This window comes from Lipophrys pholis (assembly GCF_963383615.2).
Source record: "Lipophrys pholis genome assembly, chromosome: 11".
In the NCBI taxonomy this organism is placed as follows: domain Eukaryota; kingdom Metazoa; phylum Chordata; class Actinopteri; order Blenniiformes; family Blenniidae; genus Lipophrys; species Lipophrys pholis.
In genome coordinates, this window is record NC_137631.1 from 2861912 (window position 1) to 2875595 (window position 13684).

General features: G+C 44.6%; 1 protein-coding gene across 1 annotated transcript in view; it reads right to left on the reverse strand.

Moving 5' to 3' along the window:
* met (MET proto-oncogene, receptor tyrosine kinase) overlaps positions 1-13684 on the reverse strand; it is a gene marked incomplete at its 5' end in the record, with an annotated part of 91798 nt that overhangs the window by 47531 nt on the left and 30583 nt on the right. The window contains 6 exons of the mRNA XM_080475796.1: positions 94-230; positions 1367-1481; positions 3037-3194; positions 4838-5014; positions 5287-5409; positions 13093-13296. Of these exons, the coding sequence (XP_080331922.1) occupies positions 94-230; positions 1367-1481; positions 3037-3194; positions 4838-5014; positions 5287-5409; positions 13093-13296 (914 nt within the window). The remainder of the gene's footprint in view (positions 1-93; positions 231-1366; positions 1482-3036; positions 3195-4837; positions 5015-5286; positions 5410-13092; positions 13297-13684) is intronic.

The window sequence follows — 13684 nt, forward strand, 5'->3', positions numbered from 1 at the left end:
AATCATGCATCACAAAACACTGTAGTTTCTCTCTGGTAGTAACCGTCGCTGCCCGGGGTACAACCTTCTGAACAGAGACCCATGCGGACTGACCTTTGGATCTTACACGCCGCCCTCCCGACAGTCACCTCCTGCCTGTTGCCAGTGTCCAGGAAGGCTCCCCGGATGGTCAGCATGGTGTTTCCAGACTTCGGACCAAATGTTGGGAAGATTTCATGGATCACGGGATCCTGCACATGACAGACACCTTGAACTTTGTGTTTCAGTTGAACTATAAACATCATGAATAGATAGAGTGAAGTTATTTTAGGGATATTCAACGAAGGAAAAGAGCTGTTCAAGGACAACCTGGAGCTCACAATGCATCTCACATGAAGCATAAAAGGGGAATGCATCACTACATTCTAGTTCACATACAGCCCAATATCTTCACGAGTGGGCCGGACGGGTAAAATGGTGCCATAATAACCTTTAAATTGAAAGTTTTTCTTTGTTATGGCACAGAGTATTCATAAATAAAAATGTTTCTATTTTCACAAAACCAAACAATTACTCCAGAAAATAACTACGATGCCCACATAAAGTCAATTTTAGTGAAACCTCCTCATGTAAATTACAGTAAAATGTACACAGAACTTCTGTCGCTGTTGCTTCTGGGCGTTTTTCTAGTTTGCCAGCTTTCATGGAGCGTCAGAGTTGTGTTGTGCCACTACTCTGAAGAAATTTGATGGACAAAAATCTATGTTTTCTTGGAACTCTTTTCAATGAGCTTGTTGGTTTGGCCGGATTGGAGCCTCTTGCAGGCCGGTTCTGGCCAATGGGCCTCATGTTTGACACCCCTGATCTAAGGTCCCAGAAAGAATTGTGTTTCCTGTTTGCTACGGCTGTGTGTATCTGCATTCATGTGATTCATTCACAGAAAAAGACACTCATCTTGAACTTCACTGGGAGCGAAATAAATTCTTAACGCCGACAATTCTTAAGAACTTTTACCAAAATGACCAATCAGCTGATCGGACAACGTGGGACATTATGAAGAATAAGTGAGGTCAGAGTGAGCTTTGACTTTAAAATCGGATATTTAGTCAGTTGAAGTGTTTCAAGTGTTTGAGAGAGTCTGTATTAATGGGGCAGATAGAAAATACTTCCAGGTGATCACTGTGACCGAAGAAGAAGAAAAGTAGGACAGACATATTTTTCATGAAGGCATCTGATGAATATAACTGAATATATTAGTAATTTGTCTCTTTAACAACCAGATTGACTTTGGTGAGGTTACATTTCATTGGTTCGGTTATACATCAAATGAAAACTTGCCGTCGTTGGTAGAAATCCGATTTATCTGAAGGAGAAATTGAGTTCTTACCACAAAGCTGAACGCCTCCATCTTGGCCACCCTGTGGCCGCTGGTGACCTTCACTGTGTGTCCTGATGGGGTGAAGTTCTCACCGAACACCGGGGAACACTGCAGCTCAGTCCAGCTAGAGACCCCCCCCACACACACACACACACACACACACACACACACACACACACACACACACACACACACACACACACACACACACACACACACACACACACACAGATTAGCTTTATAGCCACATCAGCACTTTCTCTAATTCAATGATCATCGGGACGCTGCAGGAATGCGCGGACACAATCTGCCTCTGGGACTGTGTGACCACTGTTTTTATTCCCCCCAACAATTTGTAACAAGCGTGTTTGGAGCAGAAAGAGATCTTTTCAATGGGCTGGATTTGGGAGAAGTGGAAAGTTTGGATCAGCCACTTTTTCCCAGCAATTTTTTTGTTAAGCAGTCATGTGTTGAAACGAGCGAGGGGGGGGGGGGGGGGGGGGGGGGGGGTCGTGGAGGCGGGGCTACTCCCTATTCTTTCACCAACACAACAACCCCCATTAAACCTGCTTGGCCCCGACGCGACGCCAGAGGAAAGGAGCCTTCAGCTCAGAAATGCTCAGAAACACTCACACACACACTGTGTCACCACTGCTCTGTAATGCTGCAGGTTCAATTCTCTATCTCCCCCCCCCCCCCCGTCCTCATGTTGTAGTGTCCATGAGCAAGACACTGAACGTCAAACTGCTCAGCAGAAATCAATCTTTCCAATGTAATGCTTCCCAAAGCCATTCTCATGATGCTGAAACATTCTTAATGCCATGAACATGAACCCAATGACATTGTGCAAGTTTGTTTTTTATGTGAAAGAAGAAACAATTATGGTTCCACATGTTTACGTGGATATGCATATTGGGTGACTCTAGTTTATAACTAACATTTGTTTTCTTTATATATTATTTAATATTTATCTGGAGAACTACAGAGATGATTTTTAATGCCACTGAGAATCAAATTTAATCATTTTTAATTAACACTGTATGCCTTAATTTTTGCAAAATCAATTACATAGTTTAATTTATTTCATTCCTTGTAAAAAAAAAAAAAAAAAAAGGAAAACAATTCAATACAATAAAGAACAAAGGTTTTCAAATTCCCGAATAAAAGGAAGCAGAAAGAAGATTAAACTTATATACTCTGCAATCTCAAATAACAATTTTCCATTGAAAATGAAAGCAAACAGCAAATACTAAAGAATCATGATGAAGTACACGGCCACTCTCCATTATATCAGAGTTTTATTTAAAAAACAAAACAAAAAACAACTTTGATTCAACATAATTTCTTTGTATTTCAATTTTAACCTGATTTTAATAATTTTTTGAAAACTAGCGTTTTAGTCCTTTGAGTCCAGATTTAGGTTGTTCCATCACTAATGGAAATAAAATAATAATACTAATAACGATTTTTGATTTTTAATGCTTTCTAACGGCCGGCAAAAACCCTGGGAGGGAGCGAATGCCTTGCATGGCAGCCGCCTCCTCCGGTGTGTGAATGTGTGTGTGAATGGGTGAATGTGATTACCAATGTGAAGTGCTTTGGGGGCCGCTCCAGCGATGGAAACGTGCCACACACACACGCACGCACGCACGCACGCACGCACACACACACACACACACCTGTTGATGCTGTCCTGTCGGGGCAGTTTGCAGGGAGCTCCGCCCACCTCCACAGACACCAGTGACGCCTGGAAACTTTCCATCTTGTCGAAGCCAAAGTTGCGCCCGCAGATGGTGACCATGGTGGAGCCACGAATGGGTCCAGAGGCTGGGGACACCTGGAGGAGGGCCAACACGGAGGTTACCGAGTGTGTGTGTGTGTGTGTGTGTGTGTGTGTGTGTGTGTGTGTGTGTGTGTGTGCCCACTTGTAGAAGACCGCTGGTTTCAACATGTTTGTGTTTGGGAAGGTCTAGGTTCCTTGTAAATTTCACACTCAGTTCTTTTCTGTTAAAACCACATCATTGTTTGAGTCTTTCACATTTAGAGGTCTCTGGTATTGTTTCCAGTCCTCCCTCCCTCTCCCCCTCTATTCTGTGAACCTTTGCTATTCTCACAGTTTGTATTTGTTTGTATCTTCAGGCTTTTATAAATAAGAGTTATTTTCCCACAACCGCTTTGTCATTTCATCACCCTCTGGTTAGTGTGACTAACATTTTAACCATTGATCTCTTTCAAACTGCCTGTCACAGGATTTATGTTACTAAATAGATCAATAAAATAGAATTGTGAAGTTTCTTCCACTCCTTGTTAGGTTGTTTCCTATAACTTATTATTACTGATTATACAAATGAACACATTTCCCCATTATACAGCCTCACCCATTCATCCTCCAGCTCTGATTAAGTCTCTTCCTACATCTAATTATTGTAATTTGACGCCAGCCTCACTGTCTTTTTTCACCTGCTGCCTTACGAGTGTGAAACTTGAACATCATTTCAAAATAAAGTTTTGTCTGGTGCCTGCTTTTCACTCAAGCGAGAATATTAAATGAGTGAAATCATTATTAATGAGTTAAATGTGATTCTGAGAGGTGAATCCAAACCTCAGCCAGCAACGAGGGACTTTTCCTTTAGCTGCTCACAAACACAATTAGTTGAGTTTCAGGCATTAAAGTGGTGCCGTCTTTGTGTTTTTAGGGTCCAACATTAACGTGGAAAAAGCAGGTGTGTGACTCATGAACAGATTTAAAAAAAAGAAAAAAAAAAGTCTTTCAGAGGACAAATGTTCCACCGACACACGGCCAACACACACACACGCACGCACGCACGCACGCACGCACGCACGCACACACGCACGCACGCACGCACGCACGCACGCACGCACGCACGCACGCACGCACACACACACACACACACACACACACACACACACACAGATTCTTAGTACGAGTTGTTTTTGGCAGAGCAGAGTGAGAGGGTGGACCCAGCATGATGCCATGTGAAAACTGAACAATGAAGAACGGACAGATTTCAGCAGATTACTGGCTTAAAATGATAATCCAGCATAGAGGATTAGAGAGTCAAAGATGAGTGTCATAATTATCAGCAAGTTGAAGCAGGTCTCCTCAACATTTTTCTGAGCCAGGAAGAAAATATCGGAAATGCAAAATCTCGACACTTTCTGCAGCTTCCTCCACTTGGTTCTGTGACGTCCAGCTGATTCTAGTGAGCAAGAAAGGTCGTTGAGTAAAAGTAGAGGATCTGATCTGCACAGCTATTAGCATTAGCCGCAGAGAGGAAACGTTTACCTGATGTGTGTTACAATAAGCTAGAGTCCAAGCTGGTCGCAGCTGAGGAAGATTAAACATTTAAAGTGAAACCCTGATTGAGCTCAGAGCTGTGTGTGTGTGTGTGTGTGTGTGTGTGTGTGTGTGTGTGTGTGTGTGTGTGTGTGTGTGTGTGTGTGTGTGTGTGTGTTTACCGCGGTGACAACAGGTGTGCAGTAGTCCTGGGTCCACCTGGAGGAGGATGGACACTGATTGGCTCTGGTGCAGCGCCCGTCACACCAGCCACACTCGGTCACCCTCGACGACAGTAAACAGGAAGTACAGGTGGTCAGCTGACCACAGCCGGGGCCAATCAGAGGGACCTTTGTGATCTAAGAAGAGGATGAAAGACCATTTCTGTCAACAAGCCACAGCAGGACGAAGCAATTCAGTTTGTCAAACCTTCATCTTCCTCTTTTTCTACGTTGACACTTTACTCTTATTGAGATAATCGAGCACGCTGGAAGAAACAAGGGACGACTTTATTGTCCTTATGATCCCATTCGTCCTTTGAAGCCGGACCTAACCAGATTGTAATGCTGCATAAAGTTCTCCTCAATAAGACAGACAGAGACGGGTTTCCAGTGGAGTTCCAGTGTGTCACCTTGTTGCCTGTGGCCACCAGCAAGAATCCTCCTGCCCCGTCTGACAAGGCCACACTGCTGGAGACCGGTCCCGAGTCCAGGCGGATGTTGACATGAGGAGAGGTGAAGCGGGACACGAGCACCTGAAAGAAACATCATTCATTGTATCAGTCTGAAAGATGATTTCATTTTCAGACCCAAAACTTTATTCCAAGACATTTTATGATTCATAAAACAAACTGAGGGTCCTCGTCGGGACAATTCCTAGTGAAACCTCAAGGAAACAAAATCCACAGTAATCAGAGGATTTGTAAAGAGAAACAAGTCTACAACCTTCAACTACCAGCAGTTGTCTAAATCTTTCTTCAACACTTCAGCTTTTAATAGAAATAAACAAGAGTTGTGTTTAAAAGAATATGCAGGTACAAGCGGTGATAAGACAATCACACAACTTCACAACAATGAGCTACAATACCAGAAACGTTCTCTAATGGCGCTTTTCGGGGAGTTGGAAAATGGCAGGCCGCTGATTGGCCAGTGTGTCATGACACAGATGAGTCAGAGGGCGGGTCATTTACCCGCCATTTTATAAACCCGATCACAACGAAAATGCTCAGAAACAGAGATAGATGCACAGAAATAAACCCCGTGGTGCAACAACGATGTGCATCTTTTGTCTGGTGACGACCAGTGGAGGCTCGACGGAGCGACCCGCTACGAGTATCGATAGGTGTCCGAGCCGCGGTGATTTGGATGAATTGGTTTCCCTGTTAACTGGTGACCGGCTTCCTCGAACTCCCCTTTTCACAGCAGATGTTAAAACCCGACCAAAATCCACAGCGGTTCTGGAGAACGCCGTTTAACCACATTTCCATTAAAGTTTAAAGTTTCATACCGTTTGTTTCTCCTAATTTAACATCAGCTGCTGCTAACGGCTGGTGGCGGAAGTCACCACTTAACAGGGGCACCAGTGAAACCGAAACACTGGACACTGAGGCACAATGGTGACAATCCACATTTTGTAATATCATTAATAAATATCTAAAAATATTGAATTTATTATTTGAGCCGATATCCAATGCATGTTCACGCCACATCATATCGGGGGTGATTGCTTGTGCACGACGGGGAGAAGCTCAGATGACTGCGCCCACGCCGTGGTGATTTAATGGAGAACGAATGAGGCTGAGTCAAGTAGAGGCGGAGCGAGTAGAGTCAAGTCTAGTAAGGCCGAGAGGAGCTAGTGGGAAAGCGCCATAACAGTCCTCTTCTGAAGTCTGATTGGACAGTTTTCACTCAGTCTCCCTTCCAACATTTGTAAAATTGTCCCTTTATACAATAAAATGTTCGTGATTTGACCCCCGTTTCATCATCTTGTTGGTTTCTGCTCGGTGTAATACAGGTGAACCAGCTCACATCTTTCCTCAAAGCTACAACCCAAAATGATCAAGTATAGATGTAATTCGTCAGAAAACTGAGAAGGTGACCATACTTTAACTTGTGTTCAAACCGAAGCTATTCTCCATTAAAAGTGTATCGCACTAATGAAATCCAGCTTCATCTTCTGGAGAATGTTCTCATAGTGGATGACTGAAAAGGCTGTAATTAGCCCCACAGTGAAATGACTACCTCTAAAGACACCCCGAGTGTAATACTGTATGAAGGATGTAATTAAATGAAACCATAATGACATGAACCACAAGCTGGCTGCCACATTCAGTGTTTGTTCCAGTACCCAGGTCAGACGAGGACACCTGGCCGCGAGCTGGGCTTGTTTTTCTTCCAACACCTCTGGGTTTCAGTGTTACACAGCTCGTTTGGATCAGTGGATACAGGCCGTGAATTAAACAGGAGTGAAAGACTAGACGGGATCTGGAAGACACAACAAAGGGAAGCCTGGTAGACACAGAGAAGTCTGCTGGCGCGACGCCGCAAACGCGTTTGACTGGAGAGTTTGTTCAGGAAGATGATCCTCGATGTGTCACCGCTCCCTGCCGATGGCTCCATTAAACTGGGCTCATTGTTACCCACAGCCATTGTGCTCTATTCTTTAAACTGTGCATTGTGTGTGTGTGTGTCTTTCAACTCGTCCAGGGTCGTGAGTCACACACCTGATTTACTAAGATCCGGATTAAAAGCTGATAAAGTGCCTGATCATTGCACTTCCTATTCACTCAGGTGATCAATTAAGTGGAATCAAGCAAGTGTTCCAATGACAGCAGGACAGCAGAGGACAGATTTCACTTTGAGCCTTATGTAAACAACAACAACAACAACAACAAATCAACAAACAGGGTTCGCACTGCAAAATGTGTGACAACATATCCAGCTTCACTACCAGACGTGACGCCGCTGTCGAGCTTCAGCTTTGTTTACAGCTCCAAATTGTAAACATTTCAAAGGAACACCGTTGAGATGAGAGAGGAGAGATGTTCGGTGATGCCTCCATTAAACGAGCAAACTAGCTTTAACCACAAGGCCCTGTTGTCAGAGTGAGTATATAAAAAAATACCCATAATGCAACAGCTATAGGATAAGTTTTCTGGACATTTCACTGCACGTGCCACCAGAGTTTTCTATTGAAATTAGATTTCTGTTGAGATTGTTGCCATTCTCAGTCATAAATATTGACATTCTCATCACGTAAACCCTGCGCCACAGCAAAGACAAACTTTAAAGTTTCAATTTAAAGGTTATTGTGGCACTACTTTACCGGTCCGCTCCACTCAAGACGAATTAAAATAAGGTGGACACACCTGATCTATACCCACATGGCACTCCAGCGCCTACATATTCTGCAGTTTGAATCGCACATATTCAAACATTGGTAGATCAGCAAACCGTGGCTCTGGAGCCACATGTGGCTTTTCAGTTCATGTGTAGCGGCTTTCAGAAAAATTATACATAAACACGTATATTTTCACGTTTTTATCTTGTGAAAATATGTCACTGTTTTTTTTTAAAAGTGGTCTATCTCAGGTCTAAAAACAGCTAAAAGAAATAGACCAAAAAGCTGGAATTACTAAAAATGGATATGATTGTTTAAACTATTCACAAAATCATAAATTAATAAATGGCTAGAGAGAGAACAATCTATTAAAAAATGAGGACAATGGCAGAAATTGGCTACAATAGCAGCCAAATGTAATAAAATATTGATAAACTGTAGCTATAGAATATGAACGGAACATTTTTATAGACGTGTAGCTTTTTTTCTTAATTCCGGATAATTTGCATGTTTTGCTGCTCGAGACAAATTTCATTTAGTGGAAAACGGTGAAAATGGCTCTTTGGGTGATAAAGGTTTCAGACCCCTGGTCTACAAGCTTTACTTTGTAATGGTGTGGTTAAACATCATCGCAAACAAGTGCACAAGCAAATGATTGTATGTGGGGTTTGTTAGCAGGGGCAGTGGTCCGGGTTTTACACAGAGGAGAGGCAACCAGAGGAAGCTGCAGGTTTGTACCATCCAGGTGTGTGAATAGAAAATATCCGGCAATGAATCCTGGAATGGGCCAACATTTGAGAAGATGACTGGTGTGGGAGCAAATCCTCAGCTCCGTGAGCTTAAGCACAAAATGAAAAATGATGAGAAGGAAAATGTCATCCAGTTTAACTTCTAACACATGTAGAACTCGTACACGTAAAGTCATTAAACACAAACGTTACTACATAGGCACAGTCACACTGAACACACCTGGAGGAGCATTTCTCATTTGCGGTCATGCTGTGATTACAGGCCTCGGAGCAAACTGAACAGAACAGGGTCCCCAGTGGGCCGTGTGGTTACTCCAGTTACATGGAGTCCTCTAAATTATACACACACCCTCATGCCGCTGCGCAGGAATAGATTCAAACACACGGAGACAAAACTAATGGAAGCACACGGTCTTTGATTTCTCTGTGTCGGGACGAAATTACAACACAATACCTCTTGGAGAAAAACAAAGCGCCAGATTCTTTCATCGCCAGTAAACCCAAGTGTGTAACACACAGCAAAACACCAACCTGGCAACCTGCACCTGGCAACCTGCACCACGGGGGTGAAAGGAGCTGCATGTGCGTGATTTATGGACTTTACACACTGTGGAATGCATCTAAAAACGGTCTCATCTTCCCCTCCTGAGTTATTGTGCGTCCGAACTGTTCGGTAAATACCGGAAGAGCCCTGCAATGCGCAGCCCGACTTCCAGAACAGTTGGGACTCTGTGTTGAAAGTAGGTAAAACGTCATGTCATGGTCATCTTACAAACCCATATTTTGATCCTAGTACAGTATAAACAACATATCAAATCTCAGAACTGAGGACATTTCTTCCTTTCACAGGAAATGTTTGCTCATTTTAAAATTGATGCCAGTTGGAAAGGGGCCTAAATAGTAAAGAATTGGAGGAGCATTTGTTAATTAAATGATAATATATTGACAACAGAAACATTGTCGGGTATAAAAAGATCATTTCAGAGCGGCAGAGTCTCTCAGAGGCTCGTCAATCTGCAGCAAACTGCATCGAAAACGTGAAGAAACGTTTCAGAAAAAACATGTGAAGACATTAAAGATCCATCGACAGCGTGCAACAGGGCTGCGCAATGGCCTGCAGAGTTCTCGTTATGTCAACATGAGTTGAATTCACAAGTTGCAGAAGAAGAAAAGAGTCGAGAGAAAAAAACACCAAACAAGAAATCCAACAACTCCTAAAATGCTGTTGGTGAAAATTGCAGATGACCACGTGATAGAAAACCATTAAGTATTAAGTGCAAACCATTATCACGACATGATCTCATATCGCACAGCCCCTAATACCCTCTGCGTGGTGGGAATGTCTCAGTTTGAACATTTGATACCATCTCAATGTTTTGGCGCTGGGTTTTACATTCTGACTGTGAGCTCGCTGACTTGGTCGCCTGCCTGCGCCGAGCTTCACAAACGTCTTGTTTTCCAGCATCATTCCTCTCACTGTTTGAGCCTCATGATCAACGTCAGCTCTGTGACAGCCAGTATAATAGGTGGCTTTCCTCCGGGGACGGGGCCAAACAACAGGCTTCTCTCTGGAGGTAATAGCGGTGTAAATTACAGCTTATTGTATTAGGCAGGCGGGGGAAGTTTGGCCTATAAACACGGACCTCTGTGTGATTCCCACAGTGGTCCAAGTGAAGTGCAGAAGACGACTTCCTGAGACAGACTGAAGCCCGCGGTGGTGGTGGTGGGGGGGGGGTATCGAGGTGGGGGCGTGCAGCGCTCTGTTTCTTTCTGTAGTTCACACTGTTTGTCCTGCAGACCGAGAGCCAGCAGGAAGCCAATGGACATGAAAACTTGACAAGTTCTTTAAGCACAACAACAATCGAAGCTGCTCAACATTGTTACTGCCTGGATGCAGGCGGTCTGAAAGGTTCTGACCCCCCCCCCCCCCCCCCCCCCCTGTGAGGGGGGTTGTTGAGGGGTCTTAAGGCCTTGAAGGGGTCCGAAGGAGGCTGAAGGGTTTTATGGGCCTGAAGGGTCATGCGCTGCGGTTCCATCGTATGTTTTGTGCCGGGACCTGAAGAAGGTCCCACTGAAAAAGTTGTGGTTGGTACGATTACAGTTTTTGTCACCCCTCCGTTACCGGTGCCCCGTGCCCCGTGCCCCGTGCCCCGTGCCCCGTGCCCCCTTGCCGTCACCGGTACAGAGCGCTGAGGAACGGGTCAGAGGACGGAAAACGCAGCCGTCTGCTGTTTGGTAGTGACGATAGTCACTCTCCACTCTCCAATATTTAAATATTTAAATATTTCATCGGCCGTAAACCCTCCTGTTGTTGTTTACATACGCCGCTTTGCGCTAACGGGTTCTTTTATTAACTGAGTTTACTAAAACGTCGGCGTGCGACACAACATTGTCGTCTTCCGACGAGGTGCAAATCCTTTTATTTTAACCTGCACAAGACTTTCATTGTGGGCAGATATGTTTTTGTGACTCATTTCTGTGTTTTCCTCTTTTCTTTCCAGACAAGTTCTCCAAGCAATCAATGTCTGGATTATTTGGATAAAACAAAGCCTGTGATGGAACTTCGTGAATGTTTTGTGAATTACAGAATCACTTCACTGATCACAGCTTGTGTACTTGCTTTCCTGCAGCAGCCAGGTTTACTTCATGCGCTTGCTTGTTTTTTGGAAAATATTAGATATGAGTGAAAGAATGAGTTCAGCAGAGCTGGACAGCTGCGCTTCTCTTCAGGCATTTAGCTCATACAAAGAACTTCAGCCAATTCAGCCAACCACAGAAAAAAGGACTGAAGCAAGGTCAGGGTGTGTGTGTGTGTGTGTGTGAGTGTGTGTGTGTGTGTGTGTGTGTGTGTGTGTGTATGTGTGTGCTGGTGGGTAGAGACAACACACAGCAACAGCTGCATGAGACTCTGGGCGAGCAGAAAATGCCGTGCGAAGGAACGTGTCAGTGAAGCCGTTCACCATTAGCGGGCCGTTCAGCCCCCTGCCCACTACCACCATGTCCGCCCTCCCGCCCTTTCCCTGCAGCTGTCACCCCCTCTACATTTCTTTCCGCGTTTTTCTTTTTGCCCTGCGTGTCTCTTCATTCTTGTGTTACACAAACACGTGAGGTCATTCAGCATTCGTTTTATGCATTTCGGCCTGTTCGCCGCTGCTGCGCCGCCGTGACTCTGAACTCTCGCCACCGGCGCAGTTTTATTGTTCGAGAGAAACAAGTTCAACGCTACAAGAACAGAGAGTGGATGCAGCCACACAAACAGACCCCAGCTGAACACTTTGTTCTACCTTCATTAGGAGCACCTTCTTCACACATCCTCATCTGAGCTGCAGAAACACCAGCATCAAACTATCATGTGACGTCTGTGAAGGCCCATGGACAGATAGGAGCCCAGACAGTTTGATTCTCATGTGTGGACTTTAAAATGGGCAATGACTGGTTGTAAAGTTCATAGAAATGCTGCTGTAGCTTGTTTTGTTCCTGAATGCAATTTCATCCCAATTTCAACATGTCAACTTGACTTTATCTGACCAACAAATGAGCGAATCAGAAGCTGCCTGCAGGCTGAATAACCCCTGACATCACAATTACTGAGAAGCAAAGAGAAAAGCAGACTTTAAACCTCACGGTTGTTTAGCTTAAACAGTGAGGCTGACCCTCCTTAAATAAATACACCAACAGTATATGTGTGTATCAGTGAAGTATATTGGAACAAATCGCATACATACATTTGGGGTGTCAGTCATGGTAACATGAGTGAGTGATAGGTGGACCTCATTTCAACGAGTGTGAGTGTGTGTGTGTGTGTGTGTGTGTGTGTGTGTGTGTGTGTGTGTGTGTGTGTGTGTGTGTGTGTGTGTCTACAACTAGTTTCTGATCCTGATGCACATTCAGGAGTGTCTTTAGGGTGACTCGTGATCTGTAATGTGTTCATTCTACATGATCGTTATTGTTTTTAAGTAAAATTCATTCCAAATCAGTCACATTCTTGTCATTTCAAACTGAGAAGTGAAGCTAACAGTAGAACCTCCAGTCTGAGTAACACTTTTGAAAAAGGACCACTTCATGATTAAAGTCTCTCCGACACTAAACAAGCAGTCCTGACATGTCTGAGAGGTTGGAGGCAGGCGGTCAGAACAAGGATTGGCTGTGAGCTGTTTGTCCAGATGCGGACTGGAACGTCTTTTCTGGGGGGGGGGCTTCAAAGTGAATTGTGCAAACAGAAATTTTGCTGTTGGTCAAAGTTGGACACCTTTAGCTGGGGGTCTCTTCTAGAACTCACGTACCAACATATTAACTTCAAACTGCACTAGAACCTCAGGTGGGAGCGTAAGGGAGCTGTGAGCCGTTACCTGAATGTGACGTCCGTCGGCGGTCCCCAGGTAGGCCACGGTGCGCCCATGGACCGGCACCACGGTGATGGAGGTGACCAATGTGTTGGCCAAGTGTTTGTGCCAGTACTCCAACCGCTGCACAAACTGGGTGACCTGCAGCCGGTACGTGCTCTCCTTGCCCTCGTGGGTCCCTTCGTGAAGGTCACAGTCGTCCGATGAACTCTGGAACGAAAACCACAGGAAGTGGTGAGGAAGATTTCCAGGGATACTAGTGTATTTGCAGACAGTACAAGTGGAGAGGAACTTTGTATTGTGGAGAGAAGCATGAGACAAACAGGACATGAGATTCAGCCGGTGAGGTTGAAAACACACCAGACACCCAGAACTACCTGAAGATTTCGACTAACTGTGAGCAGATACTGGACAGTAGACTCTCAGAGAGACTGAGGTCAGTTCACATTGTCCAATCAGACCCTCTGAGACCCTGCTTGTTATAGAATCTCATGTTGAACTATCTTCTTTCATATCTTGCCCGATGGGGGAGGGATGGAAGCCGAGCCTCCTAAGCCCTCCTTCAGCTACTCCTTCATCACGCTGAGCTCGTAATGGA